Genomic DNA, 26571 nt, shown 5'->3' on the forward strand with positions numbered 1-26571 from the left:
TTTTTTGCGCTATATATTTTTATTGACGAGACAGCAAAGGGCTCACTGTCCGGCATGTGCCCTTTAGTAGCTATTGAACAATCCCTTTGAATATTACAGCAAACATTTGAGAATGTGCTGTTGTTGGTGCTCATGGTTGGTGCTTGCTTTGCAATTTCTACCCAACTGAGGTAAACTACAGAAAGTGCTGAATTCATACTGAAACCATTTGAATGACTGCATTTTAACTTTGCGGCCAATTGAGCTTATCCAATTTTAGTTTAGTTTTTTATATTATATAATTTAAAAAATTAAAACATTCCCTTATGTCTGTAGATGCTTGAAATGCTGAGGTGCTGACTTGGTAAAAATGGGATTATGGGCGTTTTATAGGCACTTTATACGTGGCCTGGGCGTTGATTCTGCCTATCAGCATGCTTTTGTAGTTGAGTCAATGGTGTGCTGGTTTTCTTGCCCAAAGGTTAGAGTCACACTCCGTGTGTGTTTAATTACAGTTTAAATAATCAAAGGGGACAATAGGAAACCACTTATTGTGGCAGTTTAAGCTGTACTATATACTTTTTTATTAAGTTGGTTTGGTTTTACAAGGTGTAATTTCTTAAATATGTGTGATGAACAAAAGTTTCCAATTTAATGTGTGTAAAACCATTTACTTAAATATTTTGTAGTGCAAAAACTTAATCAACACAAAATGTTATCACAATTGTATCATTATTTAAATTGTTTTACAATATAACTTAAAGCCACAAAAATCTTTAAAACTAAAACAAATCAATAACTCCCATCAAAACTCATCACTCAAAACACAATGAAAAAGCAACCCATAAGTATTTCAAACTTAAAACTTTACATAAAATGTGTAACATTTCAACAATATGTCAGTCAAATTTACATAAAAAACTTAACATGCGGACACAACACAGCTTTATATAATTATTTACTTATTTTGATTGCCCTTCAGTAGTATTAGAAATTATAATTATGGTGTGAAAAAAGCATCCTCATTGAGGGACCCCTGCAGAATAGCAGGATGAGTTAAAATACAAAGCTCTTTTGCAATACTTTCATTATGTTTATTGAATCAGTTAAGACTCTGCAAAGACAAAAGGCTAGACTGACCTTGGTTAGGGTAAATGAAATATAGTGTACAGCACATATTAGCCTGTGATTTATCCTGGATGATCGTGTACATTTCGGCAGTCTGTTACACTGAGCTTTGTTTGTTTTTTTTATTATGAAGAGAGAACAACAGATCACGGAAAGAAAAATACATATTTTTTAATGTAAGTAAAAACAGGATTTAAACGGTAAACAACTCAACTCTGTGTCTACCTGAGCTTTTATGTGGGGTTGAGCTCTGAGAAGCAACCAGCCAGACCAACTTTAATAAACCCCATAGTCAGAGATGGCCTTTGGCCAACCTGGAAAACAGGGTCACACAGATCTGTCTTTTTGTCACAGAATCCCAGATTAAGTCTTTGTCTACAGATATGCATTTGTTAATTATAAAAAGCTGCAGCCTGGCTGAGCGGCACTGTATGGCCTTAGTGCTGGAAGACAGGCATTTGGCCAGAGAAGCAAGAGGGAGAGCCCAAGTGCAATGTGGGGGGGCTTCTTTGAAAGCAGAGCCATGACAGCTGAGGGGAAGCATGTGCAAGGCTTGTTTGTTTTACATTTACCCCCTGAGCGCAGCTGTGTGCACTGTCCTCCTAGAACACTGGAACACAGCGGCCTGTTTGGCCTCCCAGCAACCCCTAAGAGTGGGCTATAAGAGCACAAGGGCTCATCTCAAATTCTTAGATGTCCTCCAAATACTAAGATAGGCCTTGATTAGCAGGAGCATGTCAACTATGAGTCATGATTTGGAAAGAGTTTTGGACCCATTACTTCCTGACAGTTCATCCTTCAGGGGATATCAAAGATCGACACACCCTTATTGAATATGCATCTTTAGTTGATGTGAAAGCTGAAATGAATAATATCTTGTAACCAATAATATTTAAGTGAAAAACAAATGGATAATTTCTTGGAAAAATAATAAACAATAACAAACTGTCAATTCCTTGGTTGCAAAAGTGTGCATGTTGGTTTTAATGGGAGTTGTAACTGTGTTCAGATTCAATCATTTACATACCAAATCATATGTAATCAAGGTAATTTCCTGTTTCCTGACATCAATTGAAGGGATTTATATTAGCCCTAAAGAAAATCTGAAGTTCTTGTAGAACTTCCTTGAAGGTTTCTTGGTTGCATATTGCAGAGATTGCCATGGTCCACAAGGAGCTAATAAAAGATCTATAAGATATAATTGAATCTTCCAGATCAGGAGACAGATATAAAAGCATTTTGTAGGCATTATATATCATGCAACCCTGAGGAATTATTAATAAATGTAAACCAAAATGTATGACATGGTAAGGTGAAAGCTGATCAGGGAAACTACTGAAGCCAACCGAAACCTTGAAGGAGAGTCAGGAATGAATGTCAGGAACTGGACACCCTGCATATTACAAACACTGTGCGTGTTCTCCACAAGTAAGAGCTGTGGGATAGGCTGGCAAGATGGAAGCCATTACTCACACGAACGTCAAATTATTATCCCAAAGCCAAATTATTACCACTGTGGTCTCCATAGTATTTTTGTTGTTGTATATAATGTATATGATTAAAACATACATTTAAAAAATGAAGATCTTATTTCTTTATTCATTTAATTTTTGTAATTTTTCATGTATGCATAGGAAAGGCGGAGACAAAAAGCATTTTGGCTTTATGCTTTCAGCCATGTGGGAAAATGCGTTATGGTCTTGCGACCAAGGTAGAACTATTTGGCCTTAATTCCAAAAGGTATGTTTGGTGCAAAGCCAATATAGCTCATCACCCAAAGTACACTGTATAAAGCAAGGTGGCAGCAGCATCATGCTATGGGTCGGCTTCAATTCAGGGGGGAGACAGGCTTTGGTCAGAATAGATAGGAAAATGAATAACTTAAAAAAATCTATATTTTGACATGGACATAGCTGCCCCAGACAGATGATGACATTTTCACCATTCAACACCACAATGATATAAAGCACACAGCAAAATCAACCAAGGAATGGCTTGCAAAAACGAAGATCAAGGTTTGGAACTGTCCAGTCAGAGCCCTGACCAAAATGCTATAAAACATCTGTGGACTGATCCAAGTGAGGCCATGGTACAGGATATCCCCTCACAATTTGACTAAGCTTACACCTTTCTGCAAAGAAGAGTCATATAAATTGGCAAAGTCCTGGTGTGCTAGGTTGAAAATATAGGTTGTGGGATGTGCACTTTTATGCAACAAAGGAATTTAGAGTTTTTCGTTGTTAGCTGACATTAGTGTGTTTAGGTTTGGATTAAACAAATGGTGTTCAGTATGATCCCTACCTGCCAGACCCCATCACCAAGTCAATTCAACACTGCTGATAGGGCTTTAAATTTGCCTGAACTAATAGAAACTTGGAATTACATCTGATATAAGTGAGGGAAGAAAAAAAATTATCCCCTGCTGATTTTGTTCGTTTGATCAGTCTATCATTTTAATGGTAGGTTTATTTGAACAGTGAGAGACAGAATAACAACAACAAAAAATTAGAAATTGCTTTGCATTTTAATTAGTGAAATAAGTATTCTTGGCCACTCCAGGACCTTAATGTTCCTTTTCTTGAGCCATTCCTTTCTTGCATTGGCCGTGTGTTTTGGGTCATTGTTATGCTGGAATACCCATCCATGACCCTTTTTCAATGCCCTGGCTAAGGGAAGAAGGTTCTCACCCACGAGTTGACAGTACAGGGCCCCTCTATTGTCCCTTTGATGCAGTGAAGTTGTCCTGTCCCCTTAGCAGAAAATCACCCCCAAAGCATAATGTTTCCACCTCCATGTTTGATGGTGGGGATGGTGTTCTTGGGGTCATAGGCAGCATTCCTCCTCCTCCAAACACAGCGAGTTGAGTTGATACCAGAGAGCTCGATTTTGGTCTCATCTGACCAAAACACTTTCACCCAGTTCTCCTCTGAATCATTCAGATGTTCATTGGCAAACTTCAGACGGGCATGTACATATGCTTTCTTGAGCAGGGGGACGTTGCAGGCACTGCAGGATTTCAATCCTTCATAGCGTAGTGTGTTAACAATTGTTTTCTTGGTGACTATGGACCACTCCCAGCTGCCTTGAGATCATTGACAAGATCCTCCCATGTAGTTCTGAGCTGATTCCTCACCATTCTCATGATCATTACAACTCCACAAGGTGAAATCTTGCATGGAGCCCCAGACTGAGGGAGACTGACAGTTCTTTTGTGTTTCTTCCATTTGCGAATAATCGCACCAACTGTTGTCACCTTCTCACCAAGCTGCTTGGCGATTGTCTTGTCGCCCATTCCAGCCTTGTGTAGGTCTACAATCTTGTCCCTGACATCCTTGGACAGCTCTTAGGTCTTGGCCGTGGTGGAAAGTTTGGAATCTGATTGATTGCTCCTGTGGACAGGTGTTTTTTATACAGGTAACATGATGAGATTATAAGAACTCCCTTTAAGAGTGTGCTCCTAATCTCAGCTCGCTTCCTGTATAAAAGACACCTGGGAAATCTTTCTGATTGAGAAGGGATCAAATACTTATTTCACTCATTAAAATGCAAATCAATTTCTAACATTTTTGACATGCATTTTTCTGTATTTTTTGTTGTCATTCTGTCTCTCACTGTTCAAATAAACCTATCATTAAAATTATAGACTGATAATTGCTTTGTCAGTGGGCAAACATACAAAATCAGCAGGGGATCAAAAAAAGAATTCCCTCACTATGCTGGTGCTAACCATGCAAATCAAAATGGCTTATCTATTTTTTAAATGTTTTTACTCTGAGAATCAAAAGAACATTTCTGAGTTGGTCAGGATTTTTGCAGTTTGTCAGGGATGGGTCGGCTTTAGGCTTGATACTTTCCTGAACCCCTCCTTGTAGTAATTCTCACTAGTTTAAAAAAACAAATGCAGAAAGAGACCCAAATGTAATTTGGTGAATTTTCAATTTGCATATTAGGGGCTGTTGCATTTACAATGTCTTACATATAGGGAAAAGGGATTCTGTGAGATTTATTTTTTAATGTAAACACTGCAAAACAAGTATAATGACAAATAAGGCTATATAAACATGCAACAGCATGTGTTAGCACACACATCTCAACATCTGCACAAAAAGCTCTACTTGTATTAAGAGAATAAGTGCAGGGATTGGTTGAATCAGTTAAATTTTGTTTGTGTTTATTACTAGCTATACTAGTAATGCACCCAAGATCACATCTGCACCATTTCCAATGGGAGCAAATGAAGGATGGCATGCAGAACAAGAAATGCTGTTTTCGCATGTATTTCAATACTTTGGCAAAGTTTCAAGTCTAACATTCTAGTTTTGGTAGCAAAAAACTATACTGAGATTGAATGTTTCATAGATGAGCACGTGCAGAATAACAGATACATTTTATCTAGTTACAATTTTTCCCCAATTTCCTCCACTGGATTTCCTTTCATCACCATATTTAGTGGTGAGTAGAATTCCTAATGCCAAGTTATAGATTCATACATCCTGTGAGACATCTGGCTCCTTCAATCTATGTAACTACTGTATCTCCACCCTGTTGTTTTCAACAAACAACCAAACCATTTGTCTTTTCACGGATAGGTCGTTCTGATTCTTGATCTTTCACCTCATGCTTTGAGTGTCTTATTGACTTTTCAATATCTCATTGTTGATGTCTGCTGGTTTCTTCCACCAGAGACACAAAGTAAAGAAGTCCACTCTCCAGTTCCTTGCTTTCGTCTTCAGCAACTTGCTGCCCAGCAATTTACTGTGGCTTTCATGATTATTTTTTATATCAATATTTCTATCCCAGACATCCTCCCCTTTCTGCTGCGGGTTGGATGCTATATGGTTGGTTTCAGATAAGCCCCTGTTTTGCTGTGTTGGGGCATCATGTTGCCCAGGAGATGGCTGCACTGTGTTCCTTTGCCTTCAAGCGCAAGGCAGCAATGCTGGAGGACTTGAGGTCTGGGTCCATGCTGTTCAGATCATACCCATTGATTCCTGACCCCATGCCAGGACCCCCAAACAGGCTGCCCATGTGTGTCTGACCCATGTGACCCCCAGGGTTTGGGACGCCATGGAAATCAGATACACCGCTGCCAGACTGAGGGGGCATACAGGAGGTAACTGTGTCACAGGACACTACACAGGCAGGTACAGGAGATGCTCCACTTCCGCTACCAATCCATGATGGGTTCTGGATCTGAAACAGAAAAGAAACTCAGTCTAGATACCAAACAGTTCCAGTAGCAAGAGAAAAGTCATTTTAAAGAACAAAATGATTCGATCATAGAATATAGTTTCATTGGGATAGAAAATGTGGTGATGTTGACAAATATTACTCCAAAAAAGCCATATGGATACACTGATTTGTATACACTGAACAAAATTATAAACCCAGCACTTTTGTTTTTGCCCCCATTTATCATGAGCTGAACTCAAAGATCTAAGACTTACTCTATGTACACAAAATACCTATTTCTCTCTAATATTGTTCACAAATCTGTCTAAATCTGTGTTAGTGAGCACTTCTTTGCCGAGATAATCCATCCACCTCCAGGTGTGGCATATCAAGATGCTGATTAGACAGCATGATTATTTGTATATTTAAGAAGGCATAATGCCATTTTATTTTTAAAGAAAACCAACCTAAACTAGTTGTTAGAGTGTGAACCCAGTGTATCTTTACCCTAGATACCAAACAGTTGCAATACATATTGTGTTTTAACCTATATAGTCTTACAGAATGTAATTGCTTCTTACTAAAATTCCAGCAAATGGAAAACACTGCACATTGCTAGTAATGCACTCAGCTGATTTATTATAAAATGTTTAGACAGGAATTCATTAGGCATTCATTAAAACTGCTATTTCTATAAACCAAAGCACAACAATAGTATAACGCACTGTAGACTAGAAAGACCATCCATTTGAGCACAAACTGGTTGAATCAACTTTTGTGCACGTCATTTCAATAATACACTGCTCAAATTAAGGGAACACTTAAATCACCCATTGGGTCTCGATTAACAGAATATTTTAAAGATCAAAATATCATTCGTTGGGAACAAAATGACGTAACAACGGTCAATGGAAACCAAAATCACCAACCGATTGAGGGCTGGATTCAAACTCACTGAAAATCAAAGTAAATAATGGAAATCACAGGCTATTCCAACTTGCGTGAATTTCATCGTGGCAACTCATAATGTGACTCAGTAGAGTGTATAGCCCCCTGTATGCACTCCCAACAATGTCTGGGCATGCTCCTGATGAGAGGGAGGATAGTGTCCTCCCAGAACTGCTCCTAGACAGTCTGTGGCACTACTTGGCGGCATCAAATGCACCGATTGATACATAACATCCCAGAGGTTCTCAATTGGATTCAGAACGTGAGGGCCAATCAATGGCATCTATGACTTCATCATCCAAGAACTGCCAACACATGAGGCCGGGCATTGTCCTGCACCAGGAGGAACCGAGGGCCCACTGCAGCAGCGCAGGGTCTGATGATGGGTCAGAGGATTTCATCCTGGTACCTAACAGCAGTCAGGGTACTGTTGGCTAGCACGTGGAGGTCTGTGTGACCCTGCAAGGATATGCCTCCCCAGACCATCACTGACCACCGCCAAACCAGTCATTTTGGATGATGTTGCAGGCAGGATAACGTTTACCATGGTGTCTCCAGACTCTTATAGGTCTGTCACATGTGCCCTGTGTGAACTTGCTTTAATCTGTGAAGAGAAAGGGGTGCCAGTGGCGGACCTGCCAATTCTGGTGTTCTCTGGCAAATGGCAATGGAATTGCATGGTGCTGTGCTGTGAGCACAGGTCCCACTAGAGGATGTAGTCCCCCGGAGGTCATTTTGTAGGGCTCTGACAGTGCTCCTCCTGTTCCTCCTCGCACAGAGGAGCACATACTAGTCCTGCTGCTGGGTTGATGTCCATCTATGGCACTGTTCAGCTCTCTTCGTGTAACGGCCCGTCTCCTGGTATCTCCCCCATGCTCTTGAGACTATACTGGGAGACACAGCAAACCTTCTTGCAATGGCATGTATGGTGTGCCATTCTGGATGAGCTGGACTACCTGTGTAACCTGAACGGCCTGCAGGTACCGCCTCATGCTACCAATTGTGACATGGAAACTAGCAAAATGCAAAACTAGAGAGGAATCAGTCAGGAAGGATAAGGAAAGAGCAATTATTTGTGGCCACCACCTGCAAAACCATTCCTCTTTTGGGGGATGTCTTGCTATTGCCTCTCAAATTTGTACCTTAAGAGGTGACATGGATTCACAATTGCGTATGCTTTCTAACTGTACTGATTGAAGTCCCTGAAGTTTAATTGACTTGGTGTTATACTGTGATGATACATGTTCCCTTAATTTTTTTGAGCAGTGTATAATGGAATGACATTGAATCAGTATGGAATCCTGATTTCTGTTTGTGAAAATTGATCAAAATATATGAATTGATTTGGGGGCGGTGGGCTTTTTGAAATATTTTTTCCATAATCTACTTGAATTTGAAATGATTTTGAATTTAAATGGCAGACAGAGCATTTTATTTTAATCAAAAGTTATCACTCCGAATGTGAAAACCCAGAATCCTAGTCATTACTAAACATGGTTAAGCAAGTCACTGTTGTTTTGATACAACTTTCCTTTTGAACCAGTTTATAGAACTCCTTCCTTAGCTTAATCTACAGTTCCTTCCACTTGATCCAAGCACTCTTGTTACAGTATGTTCACCAGCAGTAGTGGCTAAGCCAGCTGACATGAGGTGTGTTCTTTACTGATGCCTGTCATATCTTATAACTCCATAATAGGTACAGTATATGTCGCATCAGCTAAACGCATCTTGTTATACCAGTCTGCCTGTTGATGACACCATCAATAACAGTTGACTAGCACCCAACCATTGCTATATGCATGCAACATCTGAACAGTGTAACACAGACTAATTTTGCATTCACTTGGGGTTGATCAGGCTATTGCTATTTCCTGAAAAGTTGTTGATAGTTATTACAATTTTTGCCGATTGCTTACACACTGAAAGTGTATGCTTAGACAAAAACATCAAAACCTTAACTTTTGTAATATGCCATGAACAAAAAATAAAATAAAAATCCGCTTTGCACTTGATTTGCAATTTTGCAGCACCCTTTGCAAAAGTATATTAGACACTTCGTTCTAGAAAAAAAATTCTTACAGTAGTTGGGAAATCACTTCAAAATGCAAAACATACCTGAAATCGGCACAAAGAAAACACACACGAGAACACTCATATAGTGATTGAACACCAACTAGTCTAAGCCTAAGCACAACAAACAGACCTCAGGTAAGCTGTCCCATTTTGTGAGAACTTTGCAAACATGGAGGCAGCGAGAGGAAGAGAGAGGTGAGGAGTAGGAGGACAACAACAAGAACGACATTAGGGCCACTTTGGTGAACTATGTCATAAATCAAGGCCTGACACACAGGGAGGCCGAGTCCATCCCAACCTAGTTGTTATACGATAGCATCCATAATAAGGAAATTTAGACTGGAGAACAGGTATGTCTTTAACTTTCTACACTAAACTGTACCAATCGAATTGTTGAACATCTTTCTGCATCAAAGTTCAATACAATGTTGTCCTACAATACTAAGTCTATGTGACTAAGAGAAGAAAAAAAATAGGTATAGTGCTGTAAGTACATGTAATACAATGTTGATGTTACTGTGTACAATATGACAGTACAGTATGTAAAAAACCCTAAGACATTGTATTCTGGCATTTCTATAGAACAGCGAGACGACCTCCTTAGGGTGAAAGACAACGTCTGCTCACCCATGAACAGGAACTGTCTATTGTCAGTGGTTCACCAACCACAGTAACTTCAGTTGTATACTTGCCCCCTTATTCCCCAATTCTCCGAAACCTATCCAGCCTGGCGTTGGAAAATGTCTGAACACCAACCACATGCCCTCCTGCCTCTTCTGCAAGCAATGGAAGAGGAATGCCGAGACATTGAGTTGGGGTCACTCCAGGGGTGGATATGTAGTGCATGGCGATATTTTCCTACATATTTTTTACATTGCCTGTGATGTAAATGAGGTGATGTGGCCGGACCCTAACAGAAGGCAGGGTCCATGAACCATCCACCCCATTACTTACAATATTATATTGTGTTTACCATTGCAATATAATTTTACTGTAATTATTTTTGTTTCTGAGAGTTTACAGTAATATGTTGTATTGATTACTGTACTGTTATTCTACTTTTCTTTGTGTTTTTGTTGTTGTAAAAACCTGCATTGGCAAAATAATAAGCTGTATATGGTTTTTTTTCTGAAGCCTTTCTGTTTGTGTGTTGAAAATGTGTGTAGAGGATATGTGAAATATGAGAAGTCTGTATGAGAAAATTAACAAGAAAAGGAACCAGGCAAGCCTAGTTCAGCCAGCCCGTGATTAGAAGGGATGAATTTTGTTGCCCTCAACTGATTCGCACCAGTGTCTCCCATGTGAGAGACTGCGTCCACTACAAAGCTAGACATAAGCCAAGCGATAGGGTCTCGACATTAGATCATTTTGTCACGCATTAACATTATGCCACGTTTGAATATTTCGCTAGACACCATTAAGCATTGTGTTAAACTGACTAATGTTTCTTATTAAGTTTACATCCACCACAAAGAACATCTATGAACTGTATGGCTTTTGCCACTGGTCGTTTTAACAGCTTATTAGCCAGTAATGTCTCACTAGTATCTACTAGCTTACTACATAGTCACAAGAATTCAGCAATTGCTAGCGAGACTGAAGATGAACTTTACACTGACAAAGCTATTTCCTTTCATGGCTCAACAATGCAAATTTTTCTTTCATTCATGAATAACACTGATAAAATAAATATCAAAAGGCAGAACTTAATATTTGGTACAGAAACCTTTGTTTGCAATTACAGAGATCATACGTTTCCTCTAGTTCTTGAGCAGGTTTGCATACACTGCAGCAGGGTTTTTTGCCCACTCCTCCATACAGACCTTCTCCAAACCCTTCAGGTTTCGGGGCTGTCACTGGGCAATATGGACTTTCAGCTCCCTCCAAAGATTTTCTATTGGGTTCAGGTCTGGAGACTGGCAAGGCCACTCCAGGACCTTGAGATTCATCTTACACTCCTTAGTTGCCCTGGATGTGTGTTTCGGGTTGTTGTCATCCTGGAAGACCCAGCCACGACCCATCTTCAATGCTCTTACGGAGGGAAGGAGGTTGTTGGCCAAGATCTCACGATACATGGCCCCATCCATCCTTTATAGAGTGGTAAACCCCTACCCTTACTTCTGAAAAACTCATCCTCTCAGGGATGCTCTTTTTATACTTAGTCATGTTACTGACCTGTTGCCAATTAACCTAATACATTGTGAGATGTTCCACCAGGTTCACTTGTGTATTACACAACTTTTCCAGTCTTTTCTTGCCCCATCCCAGCTTTTTTTCAGCAAACAATCAAATTTTTTCAGTTTCAACATTGGATATGTTGTCTTTGTACTACTATCTATTGAATATAGGGTTACATGATTTGCACATCATTGCATTCTGTTTTTATTTTCCATTTTACACAGCATCACAACTTCTTTGGAAACAGGGTTGTACAATTTGGAAAATAGTAAAAATAAAGAAATACCTTTGAATTGGAGTGTCCAAACGTTTGATGGGTACTGTATATAAACACATTGTTGAGCAAAATATTCCTTTAAGCTTTATCACATTTCCAGTGTGGGAGTTCTGCTAATGAAGAATTTAGTTTTTCTGATAAATTGGAAATGCAACCAATCCTTTTTCCCTTTACTTGTACATGCTGCAACTCACCAGGAGAGGGCAACCATTTGAAATAATTCTTCATTCTCTGTTGGTAATAGTTAAAAATAAGACATCCCTAAATACAGCTCCAAGTTGCAGAGATCCCTCTCAGTAACTAGATATTCCTGTACAGAACACAATGTTCCAAAATATATATAAAATCCCCAACTGTTGATTTTCAATATGTATGTTTGTCTTCCAATATTTATCAATGAATTAGCAGAAATCAAGATTCCCTTATCAAGCTCATGGACATTACACCACTACCCAAGCAATAGTGTTGCTTTGTGGAACTTACAGATGAAACATCATGGAGTCTTAAAGTTTCTTATTAAAACATTTTTTACAAATCAAGTTTGTGTACCTGTGCATAGTTCTCCGGTCTGGTGAGAAGAGGCAGCTCGTATGCTGTGGAGAAGTGTGTCCTGACCTGCTGCATCTGACCAAAGCGTTCCCTCTTCCTCCATTTGGCTCTGCGATTCTGGAACCACACCTGCTGGTCAAATGTCAGGACTAAGTGGAATGGATCCATTGTGAAGGCTGTTTATGCCTGTTCTAACAGTCAGTCCTAAACCTATTTACATTTTGATTGTGCCCACATTTTTGGAGCAGTGTAGAATGTTTTGTTCCTGTCCAGTTTTTTGGTTGTAATGGGAGGAGAGAGTCTGCCATGTGTCTTTCAGGCCTGGGGCTCTGTGTGTCTGTAAGGCTGGTTTAGCGCAGGGAAAAGCTGAACTGCAGTGTTGTCAATCACCATAAATAACCATCTTGAAACCTCCAGGGGAGCCCTGGCATGTGCCTCACACAGAAAGAAATGATTTGCCCCTCGGCTTTGGCCTGGGTCCGGATGCGTGACAATCTCTTTTTCAGAGAACAATTTCAGAGAAGTTTGATAACTGTAGGAATTGAGAGGACCTATCAAGGCCACTTTGTTTCCTAATATCAGAGCTGTCTTCAGTTGGAGGTTTGGATCTTGAAAGATTTGATGGGATATGGGACAGTTATTAGGTGATAAAACCTTTTTTTCAGATTCAAGTTTTCTTGGGTTAGTTTAGCTATTGTAATATTCAGTAAATACCTTGTACTTTGCCATGCTAGATTTCAATGTGGCAATAAGGACTAGTGATGGGAAGTTCAACTCTTTTTACTGACTCAGATCTTTAAATAACACCCATAGCATCTCATGACCCACTGTCTGTGATCAATAAACAGAAAAGTCAAATAATTAAATACAAGCGCCTCATTCAGAATAGGGGGCTATTGCTGAAATTGTATAAAACTTTTAAAGGTGTGACTTAAATTAAGTAAATGTTTTAATTGTCTGCTATGATGTAAATGTAAATAAATTGGTTTTTCAAGGTCGCACTGGTGCAACCAATTAAACGTGACCCGAAACACTGTGAAAACAGTTGCAAAACGCAACCAATTGGTCGCAGTCTGGAGCGCTGGGCTTAAAGCCTCAGATGCAGCCAGACATTTTTTTCCCTGTGAATTCCCTGTGCCTCGTGTCTCTGCACATGCACACAAACATGCACAAACATTCGCATAAACACTTTCAGGCCCAAATTTTTAAATGGGTGAAGGAATCCATTGATGTCTGGGCAATCAGAGAGGAGAGGAAAAAGAAAGGATATATAGGCCTCTAATACAGACAATGTGGAGAGATTTTTACTTGTCCAAACCAAATGTTTACAGACTCTTCCTTCCTTTCCTGTATTCTCACAGAAACAAGGACATTTCCTTTAAAGATACGATTGCGTTGTAATTATTTCTGACATCTGAGCTTAAAATGGTTGTTTATTGAAAGCATTATTGTGTTAAGATTTTCATCAAAGCTGGTGAAATTGATCTAAATAGAGGTTTCAGAAGCTCAGCCTCTTTAGGCATGGTGCCCACTCCACACACCATCATAGGGCCTATCTCAAAGCTGGGTAACCTGATATCAGTCTGGCTGTGATTGCACGGAGTACTGGAACTAAGCTTCACATCATCTGTTTAGAAAGCTTTCCTTACTGATTAAAATGATACTGGCAGTGCATGGGCAGCATATGATATCAGAACGTTTTTGTTTAAGAGGTGAAAGTTAGCCAAAGTTCTCCCTTTTGCTTTCTACCCTCTCACATTATTTCAATCTCTCCTCTGTCATGTATTCCTTCCAAGAGTAGGGACTTTGGGAACTTGAAAGGTACAGTTGAAGAATGTTTCAAACTACAGTTGGTTTTCATTTTATGTTCAATTTCCTGATGCCTAAACCCCTGGTTTTCCAACGCTGCCCCTTCCTACGTGAGGAGGTGCAAAGACAAGAAACAAACAACTACATTTCATTTTCACCTGAAGCCGACTCTGATAGTTAAAGAAAAAGGATACATTCAGATGGAGACAGAGCTCCAGGCTGAATTACTACCCTCTGGCTTCAGGAACCTGCTGTTTTTCACTTTGAGGGTTTTCTGGGAACTGTACCCCCACGTGTCATGTAAAGACGTGTTACAGTCAGCTCTCATCCATCGGAATTTATACAGGGCACCCTCATTCATTTATATAACATGTACTTTTTACAACCTGAGTATACAGATACAGTTTTGGTATCTGTTGTATTGTGTATCGTGACATGTTTCCTGAGAATTAGATTTTAAGTGAAAGGTATATACACCTAGGGTAGGTGGGACACATTCCCAGAAGGTTTTTATACCAAGACCATGGGTGGGACAAATTCTTTGCTGAACATGATATTAATGAAAGAGAAACATAATGAATCCAGGAGATTTTGGTTTGCATATGTACATATTGTTTTTTTCCTCTGTGTGTGGGCTTGGAATAAGGGGACGGATAGTAAAATAAATTAAATAGAAATTAGAGGGGAATGTCACAGGAAGGTTGTAAGTTTGTACGCTGGTTAGCTGTTCAGAGGCTGGTTAGTGCTCAGAGGTTCAGCCCTGGTTACCCTCTTGCAGCGCTAAATACAGAGGTTCAGACCCGGTTAGTAGTTTGCAGACCTACATTCAGATGTTCAGACATTGTGGTGCAGAGCTAAACAGAGCATAGTGTCCCCTCTCATAGGTTGATGAAAGTGTGCTGCCTTGACAGGGAACATATGAGGCCCAGCTCTTGGCCCCTGGATGCCCCCTGCACTGTCTTGGCCCCTTCTCCACATTAGCAGATCCATCTCTCAGCAAGCTGGCTCTGTGATGTTATCTCTCCAAAACAAAGATATAGAGGGATTCATGTTGTTCTATTTACAGTCTTTGTCTCCTAGTCATTGGCCGTGACAGGTTTTATTTATCTGATTCTAGCTACTATAAGTTGATCACTGTTCCTGATTGATCACAGTTCAGAAACGGACCTGAAGTAAAGAATGTTCAAGGTTATCAGGCAACCAGTTATGCATTTGTTCATGATGGATAGTTATACATTTGTTTATATTGATGGGTAATCAAGGTGATACAACTCTTCCAAACTCATAGATCTTCAGTGGGTGTTCTTTTAAGTGTGTCTTACCTGTACACGGGCTTCTGTCAGGTCAGTCCGGAGGGCAAGCTGCTCACGGGCGTACACATCAGGGTAGTGGGTCTTCTGAAAGACCTTTTCCAGCTCTTCTAGTTGGTAGCTGGTGAATGTGGTGCGATTTCGCCTCTTCTTGCCCTTGTTACTATCGCCCTCACCCTTGTCCACAGGGCTGGCCATGTCCGAGCCTGATCGGTCAGAGGGACTCTTCACACCCTGATCCTTCACACTCAAGTAGCTGACATTCATCCCAGAAGGATCCAAGGTCAGAGGTTTGTCAGAGTTTATCAATCCTAAGCTGTCTTTCCCTGAAGAAAGAGGAAGAGAAAACTTAAGTATTACAGCACATTATATATCCTATCACTGACACCATATGTTTTGCAACAGAAAGATTATTCAGACGAAAGTGATTTAGCAGTAAAGCAGTATGTACAGTATCACATTATTACAGATTTTTTTTCAATTATATGTCGTGATTTTTACGTTTTGCATTCTTAAAAACTGATAATGATTTAATTTGGTTTCTAAACATCTTTCACTACAAGATCATTTATTCAACCACTAGGTTTTTGGTGAAATACAATGAGTACATTGATCAAGTCATCAAAACATAAGAGTGCAACCCTCTCAGAGCTTGTTTACATTACAAGTGATATAATTAAACTCTAGGTAGAGTTATCCTGGTTTGCTTCATTATTTCCATAGTGTTTGAATTTACACTGACATGTTCATGATGTAGCACGTAGGACTGTGTCTGTCAATCGTGGGAAAATGGAGGGGGGGGGGGCTTTCAAAAACTTTATACATATACTTTTCACCTCAGGAATCGGGGTTTGGCCCAAAACCATTCCTGAACCACCCCTGAATGGCGGAACCTAACATTAGGGAGTTTTTCCTAGCCACTGTGCTTCCACACTGTTGTTGCTTGCTCCTTGGTGTTTCAGGCTGGGTGTTTTGTATAAGCACTTTGTGACAACTGTTGCTGTAAAAAGAGCTTTATTAATCCAATTGATTGATTGATTAGCCCTCTGAATTTCATTGATGAACTTAATGAGGTGTGCAGCCCCCAGGACCATTGCTCAACACGTTCAATAAATTAGTAATGAGTTCTAAACCCACCAATTGTCAACTGGACCCGATTCCAACTAAACTACTTAAGGACCTACTTCCTGTGCTTGGCTGCCGATGGTGAAAATAAATAAAGCAGAAATAAAGCCTAAAAATATATTCTAAAATTGATATTTTAAACAATTATAGGCCAATACTTAACCTCCTTTTCCTCTCAAAAATCTTTGAAAATTCTGTTTCCTAACAAGTCTATACATTCCTGAAGACTAATGATATTCATGAAACAGATTGGCTGCCCCTCAGAGACTAGTTCCTCTCTAGATTTTTTCCTAAGATGTGACCCTTTTAGGGAATTCTTCCTAGCTGCTGTGCATCAACCATGTTGTGCTTGCTCTTTGGGGATTCAGGCTGGGTGTTTGTAAAGGCACTTTGTGACAATTACTGATGTAAAATGTGCTTTATAAAAAAGAAAAATTGATTGAATTTGATAGACATTGCCAGTGTTCACACCTTGTCTTATGGAAGGGAAATCATGTCCTGTATTTGACAGTACAGTATTGTTCTGGCAATACAGTGGTATTTTGTGGATCAGTTGTTAGAATGTCAAAATGTGCTTCGTTTTGAAACAAGGCAAGCCTAGTTCAGCTTAACTGGTATCCATTAACTTACTGGAATAGTCATAAGAATTGATTAATTGGTAGCGAGTCTGCCAAAGCTGTATCATTTCATGGCATAAGAACATATTTTTGTCTTTCATGGCAAAACAACAATAACTATCAATAAAGGTGACGATAACTAACTGTTTTCATCAATTGAAAAGACAAGAGATTTGTGGAATCTACCAGAAATAATTGATAAATGTTGTTGCTCTCAATAGATTCAAACTTTGGTCTCCCACATGAGAGGCACTGTTGTTAACCGCTACGCCACAGCATTACATGTTTCAGCAGTCGCTAGACTCCATTAAGGATTGTGTTAAACTGACTAACGTTTCTTATTATGTTTACCTCCACCATAGCGTTAAAATTAAGTTTACCTCCACTGTATTGCTTTTGCCACTGTCTGTTTTAACAGCTTATTAGCCAGTAATAGGCTTACTAGTATCTACTAACTTCCTAGGAATAATCATAAGAATTTAGCAATTGCTAACGAGAATGAAGATTAACTTTTCCATGCCAGAAACAGACGCAATATAACCATATACAGTTTCAGTTAAGGCTTACTATAACGTAACTACTGTATGTTAAGCCAGCAAATGTGTTTGTCTATCATGACCCAAAACACATGCATGGATGCGTACTTCGAAAATCCAGCAGAAACAGTCGCAATATAACAGTAAACTGTTTTACTGGTTGGTTGGTCGGTCGGTCATTGGCTTTGTAGACAGGTTTCCCTTTGCTTACATTTCATATCTAAAAAAAAGACACCAACTAATTAATGTAATTGTCAGATTGCATTTTAGGCACTGAGCTTTAGTAACACAACCAACTTAATTCAGAATATTCCTCTTTTCCAAGTTTCGGGTTGTCCCCCACTGACAGCGGCTGAAGAGGCAGTTTGAGGTCCTAGGAATGTTTTCATACTCACTCAAATTAATTGTAAAACCTCCTCATTGGGCCCATGTCAAAAAGAGTTAGTGGGCACTACTCTACCATCTGTTTAGTTCAGCTCTAAGAGACAGGGAGTTATTTTAGGTAGCCCAGGGCTGGGATGTGTTAATTTCTTATCCGTGGCTGGGGTAAAGCCTTGTCAAGTTATAGGCAGTATGAATGTTAGCTTCTGTTGCACATACTGCTGTCCACACAGTACGGCAGCATGTCCTCCTGCCCTCCACACAGAGCCATTTTGGGTAATGTGCTGCAAGGTGAGGGGACCTGATAGCTCATCTGGAGATACACACCCCTGATTCCCTGTCATACACATACACCTTTCAAGGACTGGGGTAAAGTGAGCTTGTAACAATGCCAACTCTGAGCCATAGCAGTGAGTGACACCTTTTGAAATATAAGCCTTGTGCTCTAGAATTTCTTAATTAAACAGGTAACACAGAAAGCCCCACTTTCTACACATGCACTCAACTGTCAGTGATGGACTGGGACATTAATTCAGCCCTGGCACTTTTGCCAAACTAACTCACATCGCTCTCACCACTCAAACGTAAATCTACATATGCGTGAGCACACTTGCTTTTTACACACAAATGTGATTGTGTCACAAGAATTTCTAGGACTTTAAAACAGTGGGAACTAAGCCCAAACCCTGATATTAGACCACTGAGAGATTATTCAATCTTTTTTACTTACAAAATGTTTGCATTTTAAATGGGGGACTAATACTAATTAGTATAAGTATGTTTTAATTGAGATAATTATTTATAAGACAAAATCAATAGAAATACAGGACAGATGTTATTCTCGTCTGTTCTCATCTTGACTTATCTGCAAGTTAGTGGTGTAACATTTCATTAGTTTGTTTAAATGTCACAATATACTTATATAACCACTCTTTTGGCCTCTTCCCTATTAAAATGTAATGTTGGTTTATGTTATATACAAATGATATAGGTCATTGGATTAGGGGCGCCTGGGGGGGGGGGGGGGGGGGGTTAAAACCTGGTGAAATGTTCAGATATAAAAAAAAGATGTGGATCCAAAAACCAGAAAAAACTAAGTAGCCAAACTATGTTATCTTATATAAGTACTTTTACTATTTAAAAGAACTGGACAGGCATTGTCAGATAGTACTAAGTTGAAAGTTAATGTACATTTACTGCATTACTATACAATTCAAAAATGACTATATCATTGTATGCAAACTCAAGACAATATTCACAATGACACGTTGCATCAGCCTCTGTTCAGTCAGTTGTCAAGATGAATTATATGAAACCATCAACACCTACATGTTTCTTAAATATCACAATTGTAATAAAATTGTATTCCTAATCAACCTCTGCACAAACAAAAATCAGTTGATTGCACAGGTGATTGTATTATAACTTTCAAATGAATTATGTAACGTAATAATAGTCAGTGATGGAGTGGTAAAACATTGTGTACATGGACAACTAAGAAACTCCTGTGACCCACTGAGGTAAGGCCAACAACCACAGACGGAAACAAAAACTTTAACACTTGTTGTTGCGTTGTTTAGATGACTACCTGAATCACAAGACTAGGCAACACTTAACTGGAACTCAATGTAACATCAAAGACAATGACCGACAAAAGGACAGGTGACTGGGGAGACAAAATAGGGAAGTAATCAGAGGAAAAGGAGACCAGAACAATGAACACAAGGGATTGAAACTACAGAAAATAGAAACGGACTAACTAGAACTTAAATAAAGTGAATATAGAAAGTGCCGTGCCTGGCTGTTACACTTGTTAACATTTTCTATGCATTTTAAATAAAGATAATAGTCTGTGGAAAGATGTTCATGTTGAAAATAATATTTATGTATGAACTTTTCTCAAGGGAACTCACATCGGCCTGAATCCCAGGTATATCCTAACTTTATATATCAAGGTTAATTTATACTTCCATTTGAAAGCATGTGGGTGGTCACCTAAAGCAACCAAGGATGTTTTCAAGGCCGAAAAGATTTACATACTGATGTCAAGAATATAGGTAAATGTCAAAAAATGAACAGGAACTGAAGATGGCTGCATCACAGGCCTACAGTATCAGAACATCACTAGAGAAGATATCTAGCATCTGGTGAGATCTATGGGTTGCAGACTTCAGGCAGTCAGGATTTGCAAGTGCTAAATATGGCAATTTTATATGAGATTATGTTAATTTGTCCAATTCCTTTCAGTCCCCTAAAATGGGGGGAGGAGTATCTATAAAACAGTTGTAATTCCTACACTGTTCACAGTTCATTTATATAAATATTCTCAAACTAAAGCTGGCAGTTTGCACTTGAACCCTTTATGGGGTGTCACATCAGCCTCTTTATTGAATAGGATGTCTTGGGTCTGCTCACAGTATTTAAAAATAAATACTATAAATGATATGTCCTGTGGTTGTCAAGAGCAAATAATAGCAAAAATAGAATGTTCTATAAATATTCCAAAACATTAAAGTTGTTTCCTTTGCTGAGTTTTTACTTAGTTTAGTTTGTTTTGCCTAAAAAGATGTACTGTTCTGTAATGGGAGTCACTGTGCTCTACAATCCTGCTAACTCTGTGAAGTCCTCTCTTCCTGCCCATTCTGCTGGCTGTGAGGCTGGTAGTATTTTAAAGAATGGCTGGTTGAAAAAAAAAAAAGTATATAGATGACCGCTTTCTGATTTATTTCATGCATCCCTTGAAGCTCTCTGGCGGCCCCCGAGGGAGGCACACCTCACATTTTCAAAACCCCTGCATTTTTTTAATAAGCCTTTGGGCTGGGAGGTGTAGTTTGGCACACTCTAGTGGAGCTTAGAAGTGGGGGCCACCACATAAAATTAAGCCAAGTATTTTTGGGGGACATCCCAAGGCTTGTAGGGAGCATATGAGTTCTGTATATTGAATAGGTGTAATACACCTACCTATGAAATACCTTATTCTATAAAAGTTTGTATTACCTGTGTTCCTGCTTGATGTGTGTGTTTAGGGGATCAAAATTAAATCAGTGCCTTTTTGTATGGGTACTAGCTAGATAACAATCCACTTTATTGAAGCCTTTGAATTTATCACAGCAAGAAATTACCAATGGGCAGAGTCTAATTAGCATCCTTTATCCATACAAAGTCATTTGAAAAACCAAATCTAATTATCAACCAGAAGGCAAATGGAGCTAGTCTCAGCAGCTCTTATGAACCAGTCCTTTTTAAACAACCTTGTCTCTGGTCAGGAGCACAATGACACCACTATGAATAGCACTTCAGTATGAGTAGGCTGTGGTATCAGTTGCTGTCACTGAAGCAGTTTAAGCTTAACCTAAATTGGCAATTACTAGACCCACTTCTGTCTTATATTCCTGCTTTAACTTTATTACGGCACTAATTTGTTCATAACCAAGCAAAAAGTATCCTAAAAATGTAATACATAATTATATATTTACTTCTTGAACATCTTACCTCTTCTATTATATATTCTACAAAAAAAGGTACAATTAGAAAATGGATTTGGAAAATCTGTAGGTGTCTAGATTGTGCAAGTCAGAGACTATAATCATTTACATAATTTCACAGGTTTTCTAATCAAGAGCAATTTACAAGACCAATTATGTTACTTTAGTACTGACTTATTTGTATTTCATGTTCAGGTAACATTTATGTTAGTACAATCTTGGTTTATATCAATGTTTCTCAACCCTGCTCCTTGGCACCACCCTGCCCTGCATGCTTTAGAACTCTCCTTGCTCTGTCACACCTGATTCAAATGATCAGTTCATTATCAAGTCCTTCAATGTTAGTTGGTATCTTACATTGTTTCAGAAACAGTGTTAACCATTCGTAAATGGCAAAATAGAACACCTATAAATCTAAATGGTTCAATCTGTCTGATTTGAAAAACACTACATTTCAGAAGGCACCTTTTCTGAATTTCAGATACCAGGTATGTGTTAACTTTCTCATTATGTAAGATATATCTTCAATCACAAGGCTGCATGAAGAATTTTATGTAAACGCTTAACATATGGATTAACATTAATGTTCTCTTACCCTGTTGTTATTAACTACCCCATTACCAAATACTGTGTTGTATTTGTATGTAGCACTCGCAGAGTCATATGACGTGGACTCGAGTGCGACTGGAGTCACATTTGCGACTTGAGACTTGACTTGGTAAAAAAAAGAAGAAGTCAAGTTGCATGTGTTGACTTGGGCTTGATTTGTATGACTCGAGGGACTTCCTCTCAGCACCCTCCTCTCATCTCTGTCCGCTCGCGCTGCACGACGCCCAAATACCTATAGGCTGAATCTCAAATCGCATACTATATAGGCTAGTATGCCATATTAGTATGCGACAAGATTAGTATATCTCAAACCATGGTACGTTGAAAATAGTATGTCAAAGGTTCCCGGATGCTCTACTATTTTTGGTGGATTTTCATAGTATGCATCCGCGCATGCATTTTGGGGTTAAAGACCACAACCCCTTGCGCAGTAAAAGAGGGGTTTCACCATTCTCTACTATTTTCAGTCGACGAAAATGTTATTTATTATCACTTGTATCAAAGTCATTCACGAATGAAGAAAAAAGAACGTTGTTGTGCTATGAAATTAATTCGCTTTGACATTGTAAAGTTAGTCTTCAGGCTTGCTGGCAGTTGCTGAATTTCTATGACTATTCCCAGCGGTGTAGAGGAGGGTATACGCAAGTATACCCACCATAGAGTATACTCACTCTTACCAGTGGATTAGTGGAGGGCATACTCACTTTTTTTCCGCGGGCATAGCGTATTCTCACCACTTTCTGATGCGTATCAATGCAGTACAATGTATATACATTATTTTTCTGTTAGATAAGGCATGCAAAAAGTAGCATAAAAAGACAATCGCATGTTTACAAACGCAACGTTTTAAAAACGACCAATAAAGAAATAATGTGCACAAGATCGACATATAAAATTGCACTGGTTGGCTGGTCATCCAGAACCTTATATTACTTTACTTGAGTGAAATATATATTACTTTAGACAGATTTTTTTTTTTTTAACGTTTAACGTTACTTCCGAAATACATTATGAAGCGACCTCGTCAAACAACATTGTCATTTGTCCAAAGGAATAAACATAGTCTAGTCGCAGACAGTTTGGACAACGACTTGGAGCGAGAGGAAAACTATTTCCCCTCTACTGCAAGTGCAACAGCCCTCCCCTCAGCCGAAAGATGTTAGTGCTTCGGACGACGTAGTAAATATTAACCAAGATTTTGAAAGCAACCAGATCCACCATGGTACGGTACACATTAATGCCAAAAATAAGTTATGTACGGATATAATTTGTCAATGGTGTGGTTGGGTAGTACTCCCTCGTTAACCGCCATAGCTAGCTAGCTCGCTAACGTCTACTAGCTAACTAGTTCAGTTGAAAAATGGGGGCAGTGAAGCTGACATCAGGACTGGTAGCTAGTTAGTTAGATTTCATATTTAAAACCTTTCAGCATTCATATGGCCAAGAGTGGATCAGACGTAGCTTGCTATTTTAATGCAATATTGTTGTATATTTGGCGTGTCAATTGCACGTTCACTGTAAATTACTAAGTATACTGTTTGTTTTTTGTTCTTCATAGACACAGGTGTGTCCCCCAGGTTTGTCAGGAAACAATTGACTCACACTTGCACAAATTAAACTACAATAATTCACTCTAGTTTCACTTTTCTCAATGTCACTCAAACTAGGCTTAACGTTCAGCTGTTAACATTAAGTCGTCAATTCGGAGGAATCTCCAATGTGTAATTATTTTACTAAATAAAATTTTGATTTTTACAAGACGTAAAATAATAACCAAATAATCAGAAAACGAGTGCAAGTCTCTTATACCTCCTTGCTGGATTAAAAAGGGAAACGGTATATTTTAAAACAGTAATAGTTAAAAGATAAATGAAAAATAAGTAATTTAAACCTAGGTCTGTATTTGAAAATATTTTTTGGGGATGATTATGCCTACTACACTGAAATGATGGTGATAATGCGCTCTGCGGATATAGCCTACCATTAATAGGTCATACAACCATATTAAATATAAACAAACGGTCCACAAAAACAAGACACATTTTCCGTTATTAAAAAATGCATAATTTTAAATGAAGTGTCTTTGGACTCCGATTACAACTGATCTGATTTCCAAGCAAGCCTATTGATTTTAATTTTTTTAAATGCTCAGGGATGAGCTGATACAGTTAGTCCAGTAGTTGAAAACACCCGCTTTGATGGCACTGGGGTAGCGAGGATGCGCATGTACACTCACCTAAAGGATTATTAGGAACACCATACTAATACTGTGTTTGACCCCCTTTCGCCTTCAGAACTGCCTTAATTCTATGTGGCATTGATTCAACAAGGTGCTGAAAGCATTCTTTAGAAATGTTGGCCCATATTGATAGGATAGCATCTTTCAGTTGATGGAGATTTGTGGGATGCACATCCAGGGCACGAAGCTCCCGTTCCACCACATCCCAAAGATGCTCTATTGGGTTGAGATCTGGTGACTGTGGGGGCCATTTCAGTACAGTGAACTCATTGTCATGTTCAAGAAACCAATTTGAAATGATTCGAGCTTTGTGACATGGTGCATTATCCTGCTGGAAGTAGCCATCAGAGGATGGGTACATGGTGGTCATAAAGGGATGGACATCAGAAACAATGCTCAGGTAGGCCGTGGCATTGAAACAATGCCCAATTGGCACTAAGGGGCCTAAAGTGTGCCAAGAAAACATCCCCCACACCATTACACCACCACCACCACCCTGCACAGTGGTAACAAGGCATGATGGATCCATGTTCTCATTCTGTTTACGCCAAATTCTGACTCTACCATCTGAATGTCTCAACAGAAATCGAGACTCATCAGACCAGGTAACATTCTTCCAGTCTTCAACTGTCCAATTTTGGTGAGCTTCTGCAAATTGTAGCCTCTTTTCCTATTTGTAGTGGAGATGAGTGGTACCCGGTGGGGTCTTCTGCTGTTGTAGCCCATCCGCCTCAAGGTTGTGCGTGTTGTGGCTTCACAAATGCTTTGCTGCATACCTTGGTTGTAACGAGTGGTTATTTCAGTCAAAGTTGCTCTTCTATCAGCTTGAATCAGTCGGCCCATTCTCCTCTGACCTCTAGCATCAACAAGGCATTTTCGCCCACAGGACTGGCGCATACTGGATGTTTTTCCCTTTTCACACCATTCTTTGTAAACCCTAGAAATGGTTGTGCGTGAAAATTCCAGTAAATGAGTAGATTGTGAAATACTCAGACCGGCCCGTCTGGCACCAACAACCATGCCACGCTCAAAATTGCTTAAATCACCTTTCTTTCCCATTCTGACATTCAGTTTGGAGTTCAGGAGATTGTCTTGACCAGGACCACACCCCTAAATGCATTGAAGCAACTGCCATGTGATTGGTTGATTAGATAATTGCATTAATGAGTAATTGAACAGGTGTTCCTAATAATCCTTTAGGTGAGTGTATATCGGAGGGAATCTTCCTTCACTTAGCCTACTTTCCACCAGTCCGTTGGATTTCAATCCAGTGGTAGAAAATCCCGCAGGAAGTTATCTCCGTAGCGCCTTTCTATGTTCCCGATGACTGCCGCAATGGAATGCTACAATATATCCGGGTTCCAGCTAATTCATTAAACGCAAAAACCGTCACTGTCTATAATATTTATTGGTTTCGTATCTTTCTCTTTCTCCGTTGTTGATTAGTTATTTCTAGCGAATATAAATGTAATGGTCGTTTGAGAGGAGGGCCATGTTTGTTTGTCAAGTAATACATAATTGGCGTTGTTGTTACTTTAACACACAGTATTTGCAGTGAACATGCTATTTTTTTTTATTTTTATCAAAATGATCACAGGCCATGCTTCATTTTGTTCACTTAATCTTTCATTGGATTATATCGCTGGTGATTATTCAGTGTGCCCAGCCCAACTATTTACATTGCGTTCTCAATACTAAACTGAAATTGCCTACGTCGGTCAAATAAATGGCCTTCGATAAAATTCAAATTCGATCTTCGATTAATCATTAACATCCTTAATTAAAATAACATTAGTGAAATGGGAAGATGAAACACAATTCTATTCAAGGAATTTTCTGGTGATTAGTATAGCAACATGGATTCATGGATGGTTCCTCAATTTTTAGTTACCAATGAGATTCCTATGGCATCTCCTAATTTCTTTAGCCAAGTATTTCTCTGCAGCATTTGGACAGGTGGACAGCATTTGGACAAGTGGACAGCAATTTTGTTTTTAACAAAACTTAAATAGTTTTACTATTATTTTTTTAAATCTAAATACATAGACAGTTGACAACATATGAACACATAAAGACAACCTACTGAATAATATTAGGTTCCTTTTAGCTAATTCAAAAATTCAACAACAAAAAAAGTTCTCATTATCTCACAACTT

General features: G+C 39.1%; 1 protein-coding gene across 1 annotated transcript; it reads right to left on the minus strand.

Moving 5' to 3' along the window:
* Nucleotides 1-4775: 4775 nt before the first annotated feature.
* Nucleotides 4776-22904, minus strand: alx4a (ALX homeobox 4a). The gene is made up of 4 exons (XM_020054378.2): nt 22881-22904; nt 15436-15749; nt 12305-12436; nt 4776-6300 (listed from the first exon to the last, which is right to left on the minus strand). The coding sequence occupies exons 2-4, from the start codon at nt 15688-15690 to the stop codon at nt 5986-5988; spliced, it is 702 nt and encodes a 233-aa protein (XP_019909937.1). The 5' UTR covers nt 15691-15749; nt 22881-22904; the 3' UTR covers nt 4776-5985.
* Between the last annotated feature and the right edge of the window lie 3667 nt (nt 22905-26571).

This window comes from Esox lucius, chromosome 2, assembly GCF_011004845.1.
Source record: "Esox lucius isolate fEsoLuc1 chromosome 2, fEsoLuc1.pri, whole genome shotgun sequence".
NCBI classification, from domain to species: Eukaryota; Metazoa; Chordata; class Actinopteri; order Esociformes; family Esocidae; genus Esox; species Esox lucius.